Source organism: Cyanistes caeruleus, chromosome 1 (assembly GCF_971803275.1).
Source record: "Cyanistes caeruleus chromosome 1, bCyaCae1.hap1.1, whole genome shotgun sequence".
NCBI lineage: Eukaryota > Metazoa > Chordata > Aves > Passeriformes > Paridae > Cyanistes > Cyanistes caeruleus.
This window is the reverse complement of record NC_141701.1, coordinates 101,203,506-101,216,033: the sequence shown is the minus strand read 5'-3', so window position 1 is coordinate 101,216,033 and position 12,528 is coordinate 101,203,506. Positions and strand designations below refer to the sequence as shown.

The following is a 12,528-nucleotide window of genomic DNA, read 5'->3' as shown; positions in this document are numbered from 1 at the left end:
TTGTCTTTGTTTTGCTCGAGAAGGTGACCTCATCCTTCAGGGACAAGATGTCCCATAGGGAACTTTGAGGCCTAGATCTTTCTGTAGCTTTCCAGTTTGGCTCCACAGGAGGCTGGAACTTACTGTAGACCAGCCTGGGAGGAAGCGTCTGGAGCGATGCCAGCTGCGCGGGCCCAGAGGCTCGGTGCAACACTCACCGTGGGTGCTGGCAGCACTTCCCGTGCCCTCAGTGGGCAGAACCACCCACAGAGGTAGATGGGGTTATCATGGAGGTGGGCAAGTGTGTAGTTCAAGGCAGCAAATGAAGCTTGTGTGGTTGCTGTTGTGTTTCAGCAGTTCTCCACGTACGTTGCATCTCTAGAGATGTCTGTCTGCTTATCTGGGAGAGCTACATATATATATATGTATGTGTGTATGTGTGATCATATATTTATTGGTGAAAAAAATAAGGTTGTGTTGTATTTGTAATAGCAAGCTTTTAGTGTTCTACTTGGAATCAGCTGTAAGTGGTTTCTCCTGTCCTTTTTGTGCCAGCCTGAGTGCTCACATAGAATTTACACCTCAGGGGATTCAGAAATACGTGCATGAGAACCACAGCTTACTGCAACATAAGACTTGATTTAATATAAATAAAGAAAAACATACGACTTTTTTCATTGGAAGGCACAAATTGGAATATGCAATTGCAGTGTCTCAAGAAATCCCACATGCTAAAATGTTCACAACGCCGTTTAATGCCTTTAACTCTCCTTTCTCAAGTTAACTCATTTTGAAACAATTTTAAACAATTCAGTGCTGATGTAACTAGCAACTGATCCCATATTTTCATGGCCACACATCTTCAGTTACTTTTTATTGTGCTATAAAATCCTGCTGCTTCATAGATGTTGCCAGAACAAACAATGAAGAATGTAGGGATTTTTAGACCATGGAACACAGGCTTATTTATCCATTGTCATCTACTTGTTTTCCCAAATATTTTGGTGTAGATCTTGAGGTGCCAGAGCCCTGCCAGACATGTGTCACCAGATTCAAGGCTTGGTGAGCCATGCCCATTGTTGGAGGTCTCTTGGCTGCTTGATGCTGTGCTCTGTGCAGAGTTTTACACCACTTACAGCAACACAGTCATACAAACTTCAACATGGATGCCAGGAGAACCATTTTGTTTCTATGAGCCATTTCCCAGGGCCTGAACCTCACATGAATGGAGCTGTGTAACAGTCCTTCTCACACTCCAGAGCTCTGCTCAGCGGATGCACACAGTTTTTTTGCAATTAATATAGTAGCTGTGCTGGTGTATGAAGCTGGAGGATGGAAGAACTGTAGCCATGGACTTCTAGCCAGGGCCTGTGCTACCTGATATCCATCCTTGGGGGAAACAAGCCACTGGAGCACACAGAGTTGCTGGGACTGACACCAGGGTCTATTGCTCCTTGCACGGTCTTGTTTGGGTACACACAGTGCAGGACAAGCTTACTTTGGTCGGTACATGGATTTCAGACAGCATGAAGATCACTGTTCTAAAACACAGGCATGGGCAATGCTTTCTCTTGGAGGAACCAGAATAAGTGGGATGGCAGAATTTCCATCCAGCATAACCAATATACCACCAATTCTGCCTTTTCCCCACTCCTTAATTTCCTCCTCAGTGGTTCCCAAATCTCATTCCTTTCCATAGCACTCAGTGGTGTTTCCCTGTACACCACTTGGGATATCTAAGCTGCAGTTGGCATTTTGTCTTGAAGAGCTCCATTTTGTATTTTGTAGCATCCAGCTTCAGTTTCTCTGTTGTGTGTAGGGAGCGGCAAGTCTAAAAATGGCAAGCTAGGGCATGAACTCATCACTTTGCCCATCCTGATATTGATATATTTGTAGAGCCAAGCTCATCACCATGAGTGATTGGACACTCATGGAAAAACTTCATTGGGAGATCTCAGAGTCCATGCTGACTTCACACAGCGCAGTCAGTATGGCTTGAGTTTCTACAAGTATGGTTAAAAGGGGAAGGAAGGTGTCTCTGTGGTTTTATGCACAAATTTTTTTAAGTGTTGTGTCTAATATTTATAAACTGTTCATTATCTTGGTGTATATATGTGTGCGGATGTTTGCATAGCGGCTGAATCGTATGAAGTTCACTTATTCTTCTTTATTTTCTCACTGACAGATTGTAGAAGCAACTCATTATTTAAGTTCACTGGTGACTGCACTTGCAATTGACCTGGCCTTTTAACCTTGAGCAATAGCTCAAAAGAGAAGGGCCCCATGAAAACTCTAAGTTACCTTTGTAGCAGCCTCTCCAGAGGGTGCCAGTGGGAAGAGCAGCCCAACAGCAGTACCCCAGCTGCTGGAGGGCAGTCTTGGGGAGCTTGTCTTTCCAGCCATCATTCTCAATAAATAGCCTGCAAAGGTCAAGGCAAAATCCTGGTGCACTGGTCGCTGGCCATGGGTCAGGGCTGTGGGCTGAAATGTAGCTTGGAGAAGGGCTGAAGCCTGAGAGGAGCATCCTGGTACCACTGGGAGTGGGAGCTGCCCCAGGCAGTGCCTGCTTTGCAGGGAGAGGAGAGCCTTCCAATGCAGAGGCCACCACCCTTGGGGCATGCCAGGGCACCATCAGGGATTAATGCCAGCACCTGCCTCCCTTCCTTCAGCATTCTGCCACTGATGGACCCATTGGATCCTGGTTTCTCTCTCTGGTTACCTCATACTATCCCCAAGTCTTTTTTGGGGCAACTGCATCCCAGGACCTCATTTTCTGTCTACTGTGTGTTTTGTAGTCTTTGATGTAACACCTTGCCTTTGACTATAGTTCATGTAATACTGTTCAGGGAGCTTATTTTCCTAAATTATGTAAACCAGCTTGTGCAGGTGATCTGTCCCTCTTTGTTATCTAGAACTACAGCAATGCTTGTGTCATCTGCAGGAATCCTCAGCAGTGATTTGAAGTCTTAGAGATCACTGTCAAAACCATGTGAAGAAAACTGATCTAAACTCAGGTTATCTTTCAGTACCTCAGTGGAAATACAGTCTCTCAAAATTCCCATCTATTATTCATTCACCTTTGGAAATCAACTTTTCCCAAAACTGTAGAAAATTGCAAGGTGACAATTCCTGTTTCTTCCAAATTTTGTTGGTATTTACAGAAAATATCTGTATCAATCACAGTTTTATCCTAAAACATTCAGAGCTTAAATATGGGCTAGGCCATCCTGTCCACGGACTTGCTACAGATTTATACCGGCAAGAGAAGAATTTAATCCCCCATCCAGTTCACATTGAAGCCGGTGGAAGGACTGATTTCAGCACATCCTGGTCTGGCCTTAATCTCTGGAGGATTAATAAACATACATGCAGAATTAAATAATGGAAACAAAGAAGAAAAATAGAAGTATTAGTAAATGATATTGGGGAGGGGAAAAAAGCACCCTGGGGAATTAATAAGGTTAAATCCCTTGTTGTCAGAAATACTGTGACTTTGGTGAGGTCTTCATCCAGGAGCGATTTGATTTCTGTGTGATTATTCTTTCAGGCAAAGGCACTCACCAGCAATCAGACCATCTGTCATGATGCCTCCATCCTTTGCAATTTAGGATATGACTTTTGACATTGAGGGGCAGGTCTCCCCTAAGTGGAGTTAGGAAGGGGAACCTAAAATTACATGTATCTGGAAAAGTTGTTTTTGTCAAGTAAATAGAAATAAGAGATCATCTGGGAAAGCTTTCCTTCAAAGCATCTTCTTTTTCTCCACTAGGGTGTTAGTTTTGGTAATTTTTGCAATAACAGTTTCCATCTAAGTGTTTTTAAGAGCTCTGTTGTTGTTTTGGTCCCAGTGTGTCTAAAAGTTGGAATTAATCTCAGCAACTGCATTACTCTAAACCACACTGTTTGAGCAAGAACTTACTAAAGCCACATGAGGTTGTTTTTCACAATGTTTTAAATTAAAGTATTTGGGTATGTGCAAAAAATCATTTTCTTCTGCAGAAGAATTTCCAGTGCCCAAATGTTGCTGTCATTTTGCTGGAACTGGACTTTTCAGGCATTCTATGGGTTTGCAAACACTCTTCTCAAGGGAAAGTGCATGTGAGCACTGTTTGTATTCCTCACCTGTTTCTTAGCTTTCCTTTTCATAACTTCCCATGGCACATTGCAACAGATTTGGTTTTTCTTTTGTGTCACATGCACTTTCCTCCCTTTTGAAATTCTTACTCAGTGTGTTAAATGCACTCAACCCAGTAATACTGAAATTTCTCCATCCCTTCTCTCTCTACAGTTGAGGAACTTGTGAATATAAGAAATATTTCTGTTTAAGTGATTGATTACATAAAATGTAATGTCACTTTCTTGTTCCAACCTCTGGTATTCCATACCCTGTTTTCTTTAGGGAAAACATTGCATGGTTCTTTCTCTTTCTAATAGGTTAGTCATGATGACAAATGTCCTGTCTGTTCTAGTACTTTGTTATAAGCTTAAATATCATTATTTTGATCATTTGACAGCTAGTAAGCTGCACCTTCCTGGTTTTCTCTGTAGATTATGTGGATCTATTTGATAGCTGTTAAAAAAATGCCTGATTCAGGGGACCTGCCCTTATATGTGCATATTTATGTTTGAATGGCAAAACTTCTTCATTTAATTTCTGAGAGCCCCTTAGATGAAGATCCTCATAAAGTGGAAACAGCTTTTCCCCCAGGGAAGATCATGGAGGTGCAGGGTATGGCCACGATCTCCTCTGTGTTGTGCAGGAGTGACCCAAGGGATACAGGGGGCAAGGATTGGGGTGGTGTGATTGCTCATACAGACCCAAAATGAACAGTATTTCCTATAAAGCTATTCCAGTTTACTTGAAAGGTTTTCCTCCCACACTCTGATAAAGGTGTATGGGGTGTGTACAGCACTGATGGTGGCACACCCAGTAGCACTATCTCCCTGGGCATTCAGTGGCAGCTTTGTATCCCAACCAAGCACCCAGCAAGGTACTGCTCTTCCATGAAGTACCTAAAAGCAATCAAAAGTGAAATTAGTGTTATTGAGTGAGGAGAGAGAAACATTTATGAATGCACTGTCAAATTAAACAAATATCCCTTATCTACAAGTTTTGTGTTATTGTCAGTAATGGCTAGAAAACATGCAAAAGTATATAAATTAATCATACCAGGGCATATATAGTTCTAAATGCCATATGAAGCATGGAAATGGACTTGCATATCTCTGAAATTGCCTTTGTGAGTTATTATTTTGATGTGTCTGTCAGAGCTGAGGGGAGACTAACACAGGCTAAGCATGGATAGAAACAGAGGATGATTTGGGGATCAGTGATAATTTGGTTTCAAAGCATTCTCTGGGCTGGGGTTTTTCTCAAGTCTGAGGCAAATATGTGTGACAGGCTTGGGACTTGAGTAATCCGAGATTTTCTGGGGAAAAGATGAAAACAGATTTTACTTGTATCAATGCAATTGCTGCAGGGACCACTTTGTTTAATCTGAGCTTGTATGGATTTGGGAAAATACTGCTGCACAGCATTACAGCTGTGTGGATGCCCTCTGTCTCCCTATGATCACTTGGGGAAAATGCCATTTAGGAAATGCTTTGGTTTCATGCTACTACTTCAGGCTGCACAAGAAAAATGTGGCCAAGGAGCAAAGGGTTGCAGAGGGTTAACCAGTTTGCATCACCTAGAAATACTTCTGGAAGTCCAAGTTTGAGGCAGAGAAGAGGAGGAACAAGCATGTCTGTGGACACACAGAAGGTTTTAGTAGCCAGGACAGCCAACCCCACACTTTTCTTAAGTACAAAATTCAACAACTTCGCATTCATCAGTATAGCGTGCCTCTTTCCTGAGCCCTTTGATTGCTGCTGCCTTATACAGCACCTGACATTTGGGCTGTTGCAGCAATATCCATATTTTTGTTAGGCTGTCTGTTGAGGTAATGCTGTAACGGATTCAAGATCAACATCACTTTGGCATTTAGGAATTGCAGCATGTGGGCTGAAATCTATATCACGTAGAATTTAAATGCTTCATGGTAGAAATCCCATGATGCTGCCCCACAGAATTCTGGGGTTGACCCCATGTCACAGGAATGGTGGCTGGGGCTCTAAGAGTCTAGGAGATCACCCTGGCTGGGGTAGGAGAACTCTGCACTCCCAGCATGCAGCCCTGCTCTCAGCACTGCCACAGACAGCAGCCTCTGGGGATGTGCCCTCTGTGTCAAAACTTTCCAGACCAGTTGTGTTTTTATTATATTAACATCACAGATAAAAGCAAAGCTTTCATCTCTCAGGGATCAGCCCATGCCCTGAAGTTCAGTTCTGGATCCTGGCTTTTCTACTGGTCAAGGATGTTCTAACCCTGAATGTTTTGCTCTCCTTTATAGCTAAAATGTGTAAGTGTCCACGTAGACCATATATTACATGGTACATGCTGCCATAGCCTCCAGCAGCGCCAAGCAAGTATCCACGCCCACCACTGGCTCCTAAACCTGGATAGTGCTGGCTTTGTTACACATTAAAACAAAATTACATATTATATATAGAATTAGAATCTGTCCTTTAGAGGGCAAATAGGTTGAGCTCAATGGAGGTTAAATCAGAACAAATTCCATCCATTCAAGCATGCATGTCCCACTTAAAACTCTGCAGAGCAAGGTGAGCACCTCATTGTCTGTGCATTAGCCTCTGGCCAGAGTGGTATTCACACTGTGGTATTATATACAGATAATTATAGTGTGTATCTTTTTAGAACACAGTTTCCAGAAGCAAAGAAATTGCAGGAATGATGTTATTCATCAGATACAAGCAGGCCATTTTCTTTTCAAATGTTCTAGTTGGAAAATTATTCTGCGCCTTTGCCTGAGTTCAGTAATACTACTACAGGGATTTACCTTGTTTTGTTTGATTAGGGTTTTATTTGCTCAGCATAATTGCTTATGACCCAGGTTCTCATTTGGTAAATATTGGTGCAGTGAAGTTCACTTTGTGGGTGTACTTAGATCTCTTATATCTCTTTGTGCAAACAAAAATTGGTGCATGAGGGAGAAGGCTCCACTGTGGTATTCGGATTGATACTCTGACATCCACACACTGTTGATTTCTTAACAGAAGCAGCCCATTTTTCTTCCACTCTCCAGATTGTAACTAACATCTCATCTACAGCTACTGTTTACTGGATGGAGGATGTGATGAGGGGACCAGTGGTTTTGCATGTAGCTTAAGACATCTTTGGTAGAGAACCATCAAAGTGCTCTCTGCTCGCAGGACAGAGGGAAAAAAGTAGGTCCTGGGGGACCAAGCTGAAGCATTTTTAGAGTTTGTTATGTTTGAGTTTCCCTCTGCAGCTTCACAAGCAGAGAAGCTCTTTCTCCTGACTATTTGCTTCTGCCTCCTTGCTGTACTTTGAGCTGTTTCCAACGCATGGAGCACCATGGTGAACCAAATCAACAAGATTTCCTGAGCTAAAAATACTCTCTGTCCAATTATTTATTTATTGTCCTATATTATTTGTAGCTTGGATTAACTCTTTGGCCTGTTTTCCTGAGAGGTCCCATGGGAGAGGGAGAGGGAGATGGAGAAGTGCAAGAGTAACCATGCCCTCTGACTGCTGCCTCAGGCGTGACCTAGTCAGCAGTGAAAAAGTCTATCTTTCTCAAGACAGCTGACCCAAGTTCAGAGCTCCAACACTTGTCTGATCCCAAGAGAAGCACATTTAAATGAGTGCAATTTGTCTTAGGGTTTGTTTCAGCCAGCTGGGCTGTTTTGTTGTATGATCTGACCAGTGCCAAGCTGCAGAGAGTCAATCAAGGGCACAGGTGGCCAGGAGGATGCCACCAGAGAAAGCTCCTCCTTACAGCCATCATCTGGTTCAGGTGTAGCATAAACACTGCAGCTTTTGCATTGGGCCTGTCTGGAGTATTAGGGCAGATCTTTGCTGGTAACCTCAGAGATGCAACAAGTGCATCAGGTCACAGAAGACCACAGCAGGAGGACTTATATGTTTTTATTTCTGTGTGCAGTCTAAACTGCACCTGCTCCTGCATTGTGTTGGAGTGCTTTCCAAAATCACACTGTTCTAAAGATCAGATATGAGATGCCTAAACTGAGCATCCAAGCTGAGGTTTTGGACAGTCTAAGAATCTGTTATTACTAGTTTTTCCTTGGTTATAGGATAACATTGCTTAAAATTCAAGATGCCCTCTGGGATGACTCCTTGACTTTTCCAGTCAGTTCAAAGACTCTTCATCCCTGTCCCAGCAACAACACATTTTCCAGAGCAGACTAGCCATATGACAGTATTTCTAACTTTCAAAATATGACCACTCCACAGAATAAGAACCTACCTGTGACTCGGATAATTTTTGGTCCTTGTACTTGAAGCAGACAGCAAATACAGATTTGAAGTATGAACACAACACAACAGTTGAGTTTGAAACTGGAACAGAAACTGAAGCAGAAAATCTTACTTAGAATTTCTAAAGCAAATGTTAAGAAATTCAAAAATTCAAAATATATACAAAATGGTCAAGCAGCTTAGATGATCTACTCGTGTACTCACAGTGTTCCCATTTACCAGCAGTTGCTGCTCTGATTCCAAACACTATAAATGTTTCCCTAGATGTATAATGAGAAATGACTGAGGAATGTGAGCGAACAGCCTTGCTTTTAACATGGTCCAGAGTATTTTAATCTGTTATCACTGTAACTCCTAATGCTGATGATTGTGCTGAGAAGTACCACATGTTAAGTGAATAGTTTTGATGACTGGTAATTGTGTTTTTATCACTGTCATTACGTTGTTTTTCCTACTAATAAAGCATCAGTTGTTCGGTAAATCTTCAACAGGTGTTATCCTTTGTTACTAGAACTGAAACATATTTCCAGCTTTGTCAAGAGTCTTTGTTACCTGCTTTCCAGCACCCCAGTTTGTGATTGGTGCTTCTATGAATTATGGCTCTATAAAAGTATTGTTTCATGTATTTATTTCTCCAAGTTAAAAGAATACAATTCTTCCGATGTGTTATGTAGAGCTGTGCAGTCAGGCTGGGGTTGCATTATACAAACAATGAGATAACAGCCTCCTTTTGCTTCCACTGAAGAACAAAGTGGAGCTGAAGGAGCCCCTGGAAGGGGTTGTGAAGCTCTTTACCACATTGTCTTCCATGTCATTCTCCTTTGCTCTGTATTAGCATAACTGAGAGATGTGTTCATTTGACCCCCTGTAGAGACAGCTCAGGGAATGAGCTGTATGAGTGCAGAATTTTTGAGGGCTGTGTCTGGTGTTTTTCTTCAGAGTAATTTTGCATTTTGCTCATTCATTTCAATCAAATACAATGGTGATAACTTCTTTCAGTTCCTCTTGATTTAATAAAGCAGAGTAATATAATTTCAGGAGGGGATTAATTTTTTCATCATGCTGTTATAAATATTTGGAATGTCAGTGGTGCTCTGTGTGACACCTCTTCCTTCCCCACCAGGCAGAAATGGTTTTGAGTGCCAAAGATGAATATGCCAGAAAATCTCCTGAATCTGTCATACTCCCAAAATGTCAGAGTGGCAAGAGATGTGTAAGCCTGGAGGTTCAGTTAGGCCTTAAAACCCGAATTTGTGGCTTAAGGATCCTTTAGGAAGCCCTCCTTCCTCCTTCTGAGCTTACAAGGAGACCCAATGCCCCTGAAAGTAACATGAAATAGGTCCTCAGGGAAATCACCTTTGGTGGTACTTGGCAGCATGTCAGTTTCAGTAGTGTTCATTGGAACTGTGTCAGTGTTCTCAGGAACTGAGTTATGCCTGTGATAGAGAAAACTTGGTGCTCCCTGTGTACAAAAGCCTCATATTGAAGCTTTTCTATAACAGAAAGTGATGGAGGGTTATTCCAGCTCTAAATTCTGGTACATCTCTGTCCCTGGGAAACACTGCATACTTCCTACACTACTGCCATTAGAGTCATGACAGATAATGTTCTTGTTTCTTATGAAGCTGATGCTTAACTTACTGTCGTGCTTTTAAAGATAAGGGAACAACAAGTTTTTGCCCCTTAGTTATTCTTCCTTTCCTTCATGGAGCTTTCTCCTTTGCTTCACAGTTTGTCAAGGGACGAATAACAAGCTGACCCAGCTGGGACATGTGGAAGACCATTTCACCAGCCTGCAGAGGATGTACAACAATTGTGAGGTGGTACTCAGCAACCTGGAGATTACATATGTGGAGCACAATCGTGACCTCTCTTTCCTGAAGGTTAGTGTTCATGGCCAGCAGGGCCTTCTCTGCTACAACAAATCCTACTCCATTTTATAAGTGCAAAGGATCAGCTGCTGATACAATTCTGTCTTGATCCAAAAGTGTAGCTAGCTAATGTGAGAAGAATTATAGCCTACAGTCTAAGCATACTTGTAGGCTGCAGGATGCACTCAACCCTACTGTACAGATCAGGTACTTTGAGAAATAGCTTTTCAAGCACTTGCCAGCCTGTGCTGGGTTCTATGCAGAGGGGTTTCTTCATATTTATAATTAGAATTACATCCTTACCTGTTGCCTCACTCAGAGAGCAAAAGGCTTTGTGGTGCTGTTGGGCAAAGCAAAGCACAAAGCAAGTGGCAGATTTTGAAGTGTAGGGGCCTTTTCCCTGCCCTCCAAACTGTCATCCTTTCCCCTGCCATGGTGGTGAGTGCCTCTCCAGCCTGAAATGCTCACACCCTCAGCAGGCAGGCAAGCCCTGTGCAATAACTTCCCACATGGATTCTTCAAGTGATCTTCCAGATAATCCCCTGTGATTGACACATGGGCTACTCCCATCTCAACATTTTTTTTGTGCACAAGTTCATGGGCAAATTAAGGCAAGCTGAGGAGGGAGTGAACAGAGGATGGATGTTAAAATGCTGCCACAGCATGGGGAGGTGCCATGGCTGACATGGGGACCTCCAGGTTCTCCACCAGCAAGCAAGATCAAAAAATCTATGGTTTGAACACATGGGTTGCAAATATGGTATTGCCATTCTTCTTTCCCAAACACAACCTGATCACGGAGCTCAGGGTTCCAAGGAACATAACAAGTGTCTTGAAAATTTACTGTTAGTCTTCATAGAAAAGGAAAATATCCTAAGTATTAGTCTGAAGGATTTTCATTTACGGTGATTTTTGTAGCGGGTAGACATGCATACACTTCACAGTGCAAGAGAAGGATTCACCCACATGCAGGAACAGTACCTCACTTGTCTTTTTGTCCTGTAAAGATATATATTATTTTAAAAGGAGAAGGTTGCCTTTTCTTCCCTTCTGATGAGTAAGGGAAGGGGCACAGAAGAGACAATGTAAAAGCCTGAATCAGGTGGCATCTGTGTGCTGCCAGTTGTTGAAGGCTAGGCAAGTGTTTATGGGAAGCATCACAGTTGCCATTGCATGCATGCTTGCTCTTTTCTCCTGCATCCCCTAGTCAGCCCCACTTACCCTTACTTGGGGACAGAACAGGGATGGCCCCCTGGTAGCTGCTAAAGGATGAGTTTATACATGCTTAACCACCAAGGTTTTTCACATATTCCCTTTTTCTTCTTACATTTATTTATTTATTTTTAATGAGATTAAGTGGTCTGTCATTCCTTAAAATTGAAAGATGGTGGATTGGAGGAGTGGGAGGAGGAAAGCAGTTATTGAAGAATTCTATGGATTAAGCATCTTGTTTCTTCTGTTGCTCTCTCAGACAATACAGGAGGTTGCAGGCTACGTGCTCATCGCACTTAACATGGTGGATGTCATTCCCCTTGAGAACCTCCAGATCATCCGAGGCAATGTGCTGTATGACAACTCTTACGCCCTGGCAGTTTTATCCAACTACCACATGAATAAAACCCAGGGGCTCCGACAGCTGCCAATGAAGCGGCTTTCAGGTGAGACACGGGCAGGAGGCAGAGGCACCTCTAAACTTCCACTGTCAGCTCGTTGTTGTCAAGATCTGTTGGAGGTTGGCTCTCTCAAAGTCATATGCCATCAAACCCCCCACCTTAAAAGCAAGGATCTGAATGCAGTTTTCTAGTTGCTTTCCTGCTAGTCAGTCTTCTGCAAAAGACAAAGAAATTTCATCAAGATTAATCTTTGTTCCCAAAACAGGCAAAGAAGCATCCATTTGTTGTTTTATATTGTTTGATTCCAGTGCATGTATGTCAATATTTTCTGTTAGATCCCAGTGGGAACTGGTGATGTGTGTGTCTCACATGGTCTCTGGCTGTGCACACCAACAGTGCCTACTCTGCTAAGCGCTGTGGGTCCTAGAGGTGGCACCAGGCAGGAAACTACACTTAGTGGCATCTTCATGGCACCCGAGAAAAGTTTGCTCTCCAGAACGTGTCAGTCTGATCCTGGTGTTGGTTACACTGTCAGGAGTGTTGATGCCCTGCTGATTGTTCTTTTCTGTCAGTATCATGTGATTAAGGTGGAGAAAGATGTAACTTATTTCTCTTTCTTTAAATCAGAGATGTTGTGGGGATTTCTCTGGGGCAAATTAGGGATTTGCATCACTTAGCAAATTTTTTCTTGTTTCTGTAACAG

The 12,528-nt window shown here is 42.6% G+C and overlaps 1 protein-coding gene across 7 annotated transcripts in view; it reads left to right on the top strand.

Annotated features, from left to right (window-relative positions):
- EGFR (epidermal growth factor receptor) overlaps positions 1-12,528 on the top strand; it is a 155,577-nt gene that overhangs the window by 99,309 nt on the left and 43,740 nt on the right. For all 7 annotated transcript variants that reach the window (XM_086845386.1, XM_086845397.1, XM_086845418.1 and 4 more), the window contains 2 exons: positions 10,073-10,224; positions 11,684-11,870. In XM_086845386.1, the coding sequence (XP_086701512.1) occupies positions 10,073-10,224; positions 11,684-11,870 (339 nt within the window). The remainder of the gene's footprint in view (positions 1-10,072; positions 10,225-11,683; positions 11,871-12,528) is intronic.